Raw genomic sequence first — 11,079 nt, forward strand, 5'->3', positions numbered from 1 at the left:
CTGGTTCTCACTAGTCTACTGGTTGAGCTATTGCACTAATAAGTACATTTGAAAAGGAGTTCTGCAATGTTTTATAACACAGACCTACCCTTTTAAATATGATGTAAACTCCTGCTCTTGAAGTCTCACAGTTAATGACTGCTGGAATCATACATCAGTCATGCACTATTTCTTGTTTTTACTCTTAGCAAGTGTTATTAGCCATTGCTGTAGATGTAGACTGGGCCTAAGTACAAATACAATGATATATCTCTTAATCTTCCCTTTCCTCTTGCTATAGGCAATGGTGTTCATATCAGAATAAGATAAGGTAAGAGCAAAGTTTGTTAAGCAGTTTATATTTAGTGTTGAATTTGTTTCCTTGTTTGATTTCTTTGTGGTGAATGTGGATGGATATTTTAGTAAAAAATAACATTATGGATTGTGGGTCTCAATATTTAGTATACTGCTATTATGTCTTATTTTTAATAAAGATCAGTCATGACTTCTTTTCTTGAATGACCTAGATGATGGGAAAATGACAGGGAGACTGCAAGAGTTTGTTGAGATTTTTCATAAACACAAGCAGTGTATCCTTTCCTTAGGCAGCAGTGACACACCTGAGGGATAGGATGCCATTTTGAAAGACCTGGACAAGCTAAAGAAGTGGTTCTATATGAGAACCTCATGAGGTTCAGGAAGGCCAAGTGCAAGGTCCTGCAGATGGGGTGGTGCAAACCCCAGTATTAGTACAGGCTGGGGGTGGAAAGATTGAGAAAAGCCCTGAGGAGGAGGACTGGGGGGTAGTGGTGGATGAAAAGCTGCATATGGGCTCTGGACAACCTGATCTAGATGAAGACACCCCTGCTCACTGCAGGGGCTTGGACTAAATGACCTATAAAGGTCCCTTCCAACCCAATCTGTTCTATAGTCCTATTCAATTAATCTACTTCTCAAAAGGAGTAGTTCTTTCCCCTAGAAGTACAACTAAAGCATTAGATACATTAAAAGAAATCAGTTCTAAAAAAAGAAGTCTTAGCTTTTTTTTTTTTTTCCAGGATAAAATCAGATTTTTCTTTGTTAAGTAACTGACATAATTTGTTTTCAAAATGGATTCTGCTAAAAAGCAGAAGAGTTGGTAACCTGTGATTAGAATTATGAATTTCCTTTGAGCTGTCAGTGTGCCTTTAGCTTTGGCTACACAGTAAGTGTTTAAATAGTAGTAATAATGGAGTAATGGAAGTAGTGGAAGTAATAATGTGAAATGGCCTACTTTCCTGCTAGGTGATGAACTAACGATAATCCATGGCATGGTGATACTTCATGAATTTCTGCTTGATTTCAATGCAGTTTTATGTAGTTATGAATATGCTTACCACAGATTTTGAAGGAAAAATATAAGTCTTAGTGTTAAAATATTACAGGAATATATATCACTAAAATAGAAGTAGGAAAAAAGTCCTTTGAATTACAGTTCATACTAAAAATAGTGAGTTTTGACCTCTTTTTAGTTGTAAAGTAGCTGACTAGCCAGATGTTCAAAATTTGCTGAATAGTTGTCTCTTAGATTACAGAAGAACATTCATTAAAGTGATTACACTTGACAGCTACAGATGTCTTAGCTAAATGCTATCAGACATATAATCTGCTAAACTATAATGCTGTGCTTTAAATCTCTTTTAACTCTTGTTAGCTAGATTACATGATGATGCTATTATTACATCTGCCACGTGAGAGATTCTTCTGTGGCTGTATAAAAAACTATATTTCAAACCTTCAAAGAGACAAGTTTATATGGGGGGAATTCGACAGATTGATTTATTATACTTACCAAGCCTCCATTATGTTGTCTCTTAGTATGCCATTCTCTACTGTAACTGGCCTCACAATTCGTCTTGAGGTACAGAAGTTGAGTTCATCCCAGTTGCATAGGTGAAATATAGGTGTGGGTAGGAACTGACTTTTCTGAGGGCATAGTGGAAATCTTAAGAGTTACATGAAGTCAATAATTCTTGTCTCATACCTTTGGGTTTAGGCTATTCTTCCTTTAACATTAAAAAGAAATTGCAAAGAAAAGAAAAAAGGAAAGAAAAATAAAAAATGTCTCTAATTGTAAATATACACACACTTGAATTCCTTCAGTTAAAGAAAGATACCTAAGAATACATGAAAGATACCTTTCTCTGTGTCAGGTTTTCTGGCTACCAATTTGATAAAAGTCATGAAGATATTGAGAGTTTTTACAATGCAGGTTACATTGTGTGGGAAAGGAGGACTTATGAGAGTTGTAATCAGTTCACTTCTTCACCCAAAAGTGGAGTTAGGTAGAACAAAGGAACATATTAAAAAGGTGTTTTTACTTGGTAGTCTTAAAGTATAGATTCATTTACTTTCTCATAGAGGTCTGGAGCTGATCAAAGCAGAAGGTATACATCTCGATCATCTGACTAATGAGGAGAACAAAAGGTGGGGTGTCTCATAAGTGAGTAAAAATTACTTTGCACACAAAGGCATCTAGCAATCCGTAACTGTAATAAGGGTGAGGACACTTCAGAAACCTGCCCTTCCGGAACAAAAGTATTCTTACAAATTCTGTTCAGTTAACTCTTGATCATTACAATCTAAGGTAATTTCCAGTTGTCCATATGTGACAAGGACAAAAGGCTGAGGGCATAGACATACTTTAAAGTCTCTTTGTAACACTCTGTAACTTTGTAAACCTTGTCACCTTGTTAGAATAAAATGTGCTTTCACTGTAAACTTCACTATTTTTTTTACACATTAGGGAGTCAACCTTGACAAATTTAACAGTGCTTTTTATTTTTCTGGGTTAATCAAGGAGTGAAAATAGGATGATACTATAGCCAGACTGAGAAATTCAGGATCAGTTTGCATATGCAGGTGTGTGTTAGAGCCTATCTCTTGCTAACAGACAAGGTCAGTTCAAAATTCAGTATCTTGAAGTGATTGTGTAAAAGAAGCTAAGGAATGGAACGGTGAAATTGAAAATGTCACAGTGACTGTGATTTTCTGTCTAACTTTGAGAAACGTAGGTGCTAGTATTATATACATTCTCAATCTGATGAATCCTGTTTGTGAGACGCATTTGTCTTTTAGAACAGAATGGCCTAGATATCATCAGCCTTTCTTTAATAAGAATTCTTCACCAAGGATTTGTTAGTTCTTCTTGACTTGTCCTTGAAAAAAGAATTTGAGTCTAGCAGTCATTGTGTATTCGTATCTCCCCAATGATCCACTGACTGAAGACTCCAGTCTTAGCTTCATTTCAGACTACATCTATGTAGGGAGATTTGAAAGGCCTCTTATGCAATGAAAGATGGATTAATATTCCAAGTATTTATAAACCCATAATTATTTACTTAGATTACCTAGTAAATTTTTCTAAGCCTGTATTTTTAAAAGCTGAGGCCAGACTATGGCAAGTGTCACACATTCACAATCAATTTTTAACAGACGTAAATAAGAATTTGTCTTTCATGAAGCTCCCAAATAAGATATAATTCCATTTACTGGAATAACTTTATTTTCTTATTCAAGGAAAGGATTTTTTAGCACTTTTTCTAATATGATAATGACTTTTCTGCCATTTCATTCACAATGTTAGAAGACTGAAATAAGTGTCTCTCCAAAGCTGTTGGCTGTGACTTGTAAATATCTTTGGAAATCCTGATGCCAGAAAGGAAACTTTCAATCAGATGTCAAAAATTGCATATTCTGGATCAAACATATGAGAAAGCTTTAGTAATCTAAATTTTATTGAAATTCAGAAGCTGAAACAGGGGAATGTAACTGTCAAGTCATTAAAATAGCAAATATGGGGATTAAGAACTGTGTGAACAAAAGTGTAAATTATCAAGAAATATCAAATTATCAGATATGTGCTCAATCACACACCAGATTGTTCAGCAGCCTGCTATAGTTATGCAAAATGGAAGGACTGACTTTGTTGTGGAGTTTTTCATTTTCTTTGTTAAAAGAATCACTGAACCACGTGGAGATAGAAATAGCCTTCCTAAGGGGAAAAAATGCCAGGAAAAAAGAAAGGATTTAATCCAATGCTATTTATTTTTGTATGGTGCTCTAATCTTGAGGCCATAATTTTCCCTTGAGTGGAGAACACTCAGCTGCAGGTAACAGTGCCAAAAACTGTGAACTTCCTTTTTCTTTTAACCTGACATTGAAATAATTTGGGAACAGTGAAATTTCCAGAGATGTGCTGTAGCTGGTCCTTCAAGAAGTGTTGTTGTTTTCATCACTGTTATTTTACCATTGCTCATAGAAGAGTTTCAACGACAAGATTAGTTTTATTCCACTAGCAAAATTGTACATAAAAAATGTTTGGATGACCTAAAACTCCTTCTTTCTTCCCAGAAGTTTCAGGTGGTTAGCCTTATATCATCAATACCCAGCCTCTTTTTGCATAGATAGGAGCAGATTCTCAGCAGAGAAAGCACCTGTGCTTGATTTTCAGTCTTTCCTATTGTCTGTTGCTAATAGTTATTTCTAGATAACATGTGCAAATTACATTTTGAGAATGACAGATGTGTATAATCCTTTCATGTTGATGTAGATTGTTACTTTCAGTGGTCATTGTTAGTTAATTTCTCATGTACTGAATTTAGTCTGGTCCTAAGCAAAAATCTAGTCAAACTCCATAGTTTATTGTATATTCATGACTAGTGATTTGTACAATTTTAGAGTTGTAAAATACCACTACTAATTAAAATACTTCAAATTAAGGAAAATATTTTCTAATATGAGTCTAATTCATATTTATGCTTTTTTAGCTTTTTCTGAGGTGCCTCAGATAACTGATTAGATCAAGATTATGGACAGGGTGTGCATTCTTTGTGATTTCCCTCAAAAGCCACTGGTGCAGTGATTCCAGGTCACAGCACATATCACAAATTACACAAACAAAAATGTCTCTTACGTTTTGGGGGTGAACATTTTGTAAAATGTTATTACAATGTGAATCCACTTTTATTTCAGTAAACTGTATAGTATTATAAATTGAAGAACATTCAGGGTAAAGAAAAATGACTTTTCTTGTATTTGTCTTCATTACCCATAAAATTCTCTGAGTAGTTTTCATTTGTGCCATGTAACTATTGTATGATTCTATGATTCTATGGTTATTAAATCAGGGTGCTTATGCAGTTGTTTGCCACTCAGCAAAATGATCAAATAATTCCCATAGCACAAGAAAAATCTAGTGGCATAAGGCTGATGAATGAGGTGGTTAGGCTGATGACTGCTTCTTCTGTTAGTCATGCTCTCCTCAGGGTAGCATGGGAGGAGAGGATGAAACCTCCCCGGAATCCCTCTGCATCTCTCTTTCTCTGGGACAGAGATCCTCCACACAGATATGGGCTTGGATGTCTGCTCATATATCACAGTGCCTGGATGGAGAAGCACTGGCAGCATTTGGAAGCTGCTTTGCAAACCTTTCTCTTTGTTTTAATAGCTGAAGATGAGGTATTTTCAGTTAAAAATCTTTAAATAGATGTTATTTACATATTTTCATTACCTGCGTTGTCATCAAAGAAATGCATCCTTTCATCCAGTGACTTTGCCACTTTTTTGTCGATTCTAGTCCTAATAATGAACCTTTCTGATCTCTTGGGTAAACATGGAGTTTTCACACATCTTTGAAGAGTGACGCACTGTCTTTCATAATGCTGAGCTTGGAACTTTGACCCAAAGTAGCACTCAGTATAAAATGCAAATTAGTATGAAGGTGTACAAATAATGTTGAGATTTGCAGACATGAGAACATTACTATACAGCTAAATTTCCACTTTGCTATTTTTTATGTAAACAGTTACAAATTACTTGAAAACAGGCTAGATTTTTCCATTTCATTATTGAGCTTCTCTACTACAAAACAACAGTGGCTTTAAATGCTGGCAGTCAGAAAGTATATTTCATATCTTTGATCATCATGGGCTGTGGATGGGTTGTCTTAATGAGTAGCCTGCACACATTTCTAAGTGTGATCTGAAAGAAAACCCTTCATAGCAATAGAATCTGGAAATGCTGTTATATCTCTGACCTGTCTTATACTTTCATTTAGGGTTTTGTTCATAATACAATCATGGTGAGGATTCATATTGCTAAAATATAAGAATTAGCAGATAAAAGCACATGATTCCATATAATTACTTTTTCTCACTATATAAAAGCATTTCTGCTTTCAAAGATGAATCTGTCACATAGAGATGAATAGACAGCTAGCAGGAAGGAACTGTGTTAAAAAAGGAACAGAAAGAAAAAAGAACAAAATACCCAATTAGATTAAAACACCGCTGTCTTACATTCAAAGCCAACCTTTTGTAATGTGATAACAGCAATCATCATGTTCTGATATAGAGCAAATTAACTAAAAAATTAACTTCTGATGTTTGTAAGATAAGGATTCTTTTGTCTAGAATCTTTGAGATTTTGTAGTACTTCCTGTGTTTACACTGACATTTTTTATAACAATCATTTTTCAAGTTACAATACCCTTAATCCTGGTTTAATTGGACTCAGTAACAACCCTCACACAGAAGCCAACAGGTTTACAAACAGGCACCCAAAATAGTTCTGCTGTATTTGAAATTAAGTTCTTTCAATTTGTTTCCCTCTTGTTTCAGGGGCAGACAAGTTGAGAAATTAGAAGTGGATCCTAGTAAATATTCATTCCCTGATATAACAAAGATAATCCAAGAAAAGGAACGAATTGGACTGGGACCTATTAAGCTACAACCAGAGAAGACTGCAGAGACTAAGAATAGTTACATTGACTTTGAAAACAACGAAGATGTTCCTCCCTTAATTTGAAGCACCCTGAAATAGTCCCTCTATATGTGGTATATGCTTGAGGTGTTTTCATGTCCCTCTGTGTAAAGTGAATATAATATAGCTGAAGTTTGAAAAATTATTATGTTTCTTATCAATAACTTTGTCACATCTGTGCTTGCTGTGGCATTTTCTGTTAGTGTATTGCTATATAAATTCTTTCTAGATTGTTTACTTAGTCTCCGACCAGAATGGGAGTCAGACATTGTCATCTCTTCAGAGAATTTACAGTCTAGATTGAAAGATGACATATAGTTGTAGAAAGAGAGAGAAGGAAGGAAGAAAGCACTTGTAAAAAGATTTATGATTATTCTCACTAAACTGAAGAGAGCAAAAAGCTCTGTGTATTCTTCTGGTGTTTTCTTTGTTCGTGAAGGACAACAATAAAAGACAACGATATATTCTGAGAGTGAGATGCATTGCTGTAATCTATAATACAGCAGTGAAATTTCCAGTGTAATGCAGAGCTCCTGATTCTGGATCTGGTATAACAATACCCCTTCTTGAAGGCTTTGGGAGAGAATAATGCTGAACACAGTACCTCAGATGTGACACCATGGGAGCTGGGAGAAATCAGCCAGACCATTCTTGCTCTTCATCATACAGGGGCTCTCAACTGCTCAGTCTTTTTCAGGACTCCCTAAAAATATCAAGGCTGTTGGATGAAATAAGGTTGAGGAGCTGTAACGGGATGAGCTTCCCCTTCCCTGCCTTCCAGACCTCTTTTAGTAATCAAAGATGCCACTATATTTTCCCCCCCCAGCTGCTGGATTGCTTTATGAATGAAACAGGCAGCATCAAATAACAAATATATACTGAGTTATATTAAAAAATTACTGCAATTTAGCAAGACCAGATTTCTTTGGCTTTCTTTTTTTTTTTTTTTTTTTTTTTTTTTTTACTGGGGTTTTTTTTGGTCTGTTTTCCTGAGATAACAGGGCTCATGTTATTCTCATCTCAGCTCTGTCACCCTATTTGACAGAAGAGAAAGGTAAAAGAAATACAAGGCTCCTCTAAATTTAGTGAAATCTGTCACTAAGCACTAAAAAATATTTCTCACTAGCTCCTCACTACAAAAAAGACATTGAGGTACTGGAGCGGATCCAGAGAGGGGCAATGAAGGGTCTGGAGCACAAGTGTGATGAGAAACTGCTAAGGGAACTGAGATTGTTTAGTCTGGAGAAGAGAAGGCTTAGGGGGACCTCATCGCTCTCTACAGCTACTTAAAAGGAGAATGGAGTGAGGTGGCTCTCAGTCCCTTCTCCGAAGTAACAAGTAATATGACGAGAGGAAATGTCACCAAGTCATTCCAAGGGAAGTTTAGACTGGATATTACCAAAATTTCCCTGAAAGGATTGCCAGGCACTGGAACAGGCTGCCCAGGGAAGTGGTTGAGTCACCATCCCTGGAGGTGTTTAAAAGATGTGTAAATGTGGTGCTTAGGGACATGGTTTAGTGGTGGAGTCATCAGTGCTGGGTTAATGGTTGGACCCAATGATAGTACAGGTCTTTTCCAACCTAAATGATTCTATAGTATAAAATCATAAGAAATCAAACCTCGTTAACTCTGTTATCTACAAAACAGTTGGTGTAATGATATACATGTGTTTGAATGTCTTTTGGCCTTTTATTTGGGCAATTAATTCTACAGTAAAGAAATATGTTTTGATTTTTTACCAATTTTAAGGCCACAGGTACAGAAAATCTAAGAGAAACTTCAAGCAAAAAGCAAGTTGAATCACCTGCATTACCTTGCTAATGAATTTGAAATGGTTTCTCTGTAAAGGAAGGCTTGATTTGGCCCTGCAGAAAGAAAACACTTCAGATTCAAACCAGCTTTTGCTTCTAGGCAAATTGGTAGAGCAAGCAAATTCAAGTCAAGAAGCCTCAAAGAATATTTGTTGGTTAGATCTTGTTTTCATCCTTAAGACAGAGAATTAATAAGCTGCATTTGTAGCTAAATCACTAACACTGCACTTAAAATATGTTAAGTGATACCGTAGGTTCAGATAGTGCCAATTATACCCCTCAGCACACAGTCAAGTTCATGATACATTCATTGAAAGTGCTGTATCCCTAATTGTGAAAAACATGACACAAAAACCTCAGCAGTTAGAAACAAAATAGTGCTATGGAATTCAGGGGTTTTTAGCTGCTTTAAAGGGCTTTATGATTATCCACAGATGTTTAATGAGAGATAAACAGTCTATCCTGAAGTGCACTGAAGAAAAGCAGAACATACCCATCAACTTAGGGTTATGGGTTGAACTGATGCATTTTCTTCGGTTGCAGTTAGAAATGGATATAGGATAAAAAAATGATATTTCATACCAACACTGCACGTACTGATTGCTGAAAAAAGTTTATGTATCAGAAAGACATAAACCAAAGTTGCATTTGGGCATCATCTGATCTACTGTAGTATCATGTTAGATTTTTCTTGTTCACTGACTTGATTTTTCCAATTCCAGAATAAATTATTCAACTTCATATGAGGCAATAAAGCCTCTCAGCCCTGAAATCTATTTAATCAGCTCTATTCTGGTAAATGGAGTATAAAAATAGGAACTTCTTTTTCAGTATACCCCTATTTGCTATAAATGCCTAATCATGCCAGCTAACTATGGAAAAGTTGTTTTACTTCTGGAGGTCACTGAACAGTTATATGCCCGTAGGGATGAATGTGGATCATTTTCTGGATTTAACATTAAAATGCCTACAATTGTTGTTGAACGGCATATCCACACCCAGGCATTGGCTGTGGTGTTGCAGGGCAGCCTCCATAGCAAGTTGGTGTGATTTAGTGTAACTTTATAGCTCTAGTAGGAAAACAGGCAACAAGTAATGTCATTTTTAGCAGACAGTTGGATAATTTATGTTTTGATTCCTTTCAATTCTGCTTCCTTTTATTTTTGCATGGAAGTATGAATTTGCTGACCTTGGGATGGGTGAAAAAGCAAAGCTCCACGACCTTTTTAAAGATAAAAATCAGTGAATTTTGGTAGCAGATAAAGCCTGTTTCCTATAGTTTTACTGTTTTCTGTGGGGATTTTCTGATACTTCTAAGAGGTGGGCACATTGAACACTTCTTTTTTCTTCATTGCTTATTTCTGTGAATCTTGTTGGAACAATCCACCTTTCAGACCTTCAGCCACTTTGGATGAACCTGTCAAGAGTTCTGGAAGGTTCTGGAAAACAGGCATCCATACAGCCTGCTTCTGTAAGATTATTTTTATTATTTTTTATAAGTAGAAAGCTATAAAATTTGACCCCTGCTGTCAAATCAAAGGATAATACAATTGCATCTTTCCCCATTCCAACTCAGTTCTCTTTTTCATCTGGTTTCTAGTGGGTAGATGTTGTTGTGTTTTGGGGAAAGAAAAAGAGCTGTATTGAGCTACAATTACATCTCATAGGAAAATGAATAACAGGCACCAAAACAGAATTATTTGTTTCACATGGAACTGTAATCTTGGGATCCAGTCTGAAAATGTCTGAAATAGAGTACCTCAATGTGTGTATTGGCCATGGAGACTACAAAGAGAGACTGATCCCAGAGAAGGAGTGTACAAGCACAAGGTAATGCCAGTGGTATACAAGAGCATAAAAACACATCACAAAGTTACTGATCACTAAAGTGATGCAACTTTGAGAAGACATAAGAAAGAAGACAAGCAACATACAGCCAAAACAGATAAAACATCCCCTGTATAGTGAAAATGCAAAGAAGATAAGGAGCAAAAGGCAGTCACAACCCCCACAAGAAAAAGGAAGAGCAAAGAAGGAGTAATAGCACCAGCATTGTCTCCCTGCTTGAGGACATGACAGCTATCAAAGCTATCAGGGAAAAAAGAAAGTGCTGCTTTTTGATTTGCCACTTGCCTCATTCCACCATTGCAGACTCAGCAGTTGTATGTACAGCATTATCTCTTACTATGTAATTAGGTTAAGTAGATTAAAGTTGCAGAGAGCACTATGTGTTTGTATTGCGTCATTTCATCTCTAACTAGAAGACTGGATGAATTTAAGCAGTATGCACTGGATGGATCTATTCATCATGCAGTAGACAGGAGACGGATGGGGTCGACAAATTCTAGCAGTACTGAGAGGAAAGAGAATGTGCAATGGTTCAGGGAGGCCCTCGGATTTGCCATAAAGTCTTCTCCTTGCTCTAAAACTCATCACTGGTATGTAAGTTTTGGATTTGCACATTCAGAACAAGAGAGTTTTGTTGCT

General features: G+C 36.2%; 1 protein-coding gene across 1 annotated transcript in view; it reads left to right on the forward strand.

The window, feature by feature from the left end:
* The window catches only part of DNAAF11 (dynein axonemal assembly factor 11), a 31,147-nt gene extending 23,959 nt beyond the window's left edge, over nucleotides 1-7,188 (forward strand). The window contains exon 12 of the mRNA XM_031044412.2: nucleotides 6,639-7,188. Coding sequence (XP_030900272.2) covers nucleotides 6,639-6,825 — 187 coding nt within the window. The 3' untranslated portion in view covers nucleotides 6,826-7,188. The remainder of the gene's footprint in view (nucleotides 1-6,638) is intronic.
* Nucleotides 7,189-11,079: the final 3,891 nt, after the last annotated feature.

The sequence above is a fragment of the Melopsittacus undulatus genome, chromosome 1 (genome assembly GCF_012275295.1).
Source record: "Melopsittacus undulatus isolate bMelUnd1 chromosome 1, bMelUnd1.mat.Z, whole genome shotgun sequence".
Classification (NCBI taxonomy): domain Eukaryota; kingdom Metazoa; phylum Chordata; class Aves; order Psittaciformes; family Psittaculidae; genus Melopsittacus; species Melopsittacus undulatus.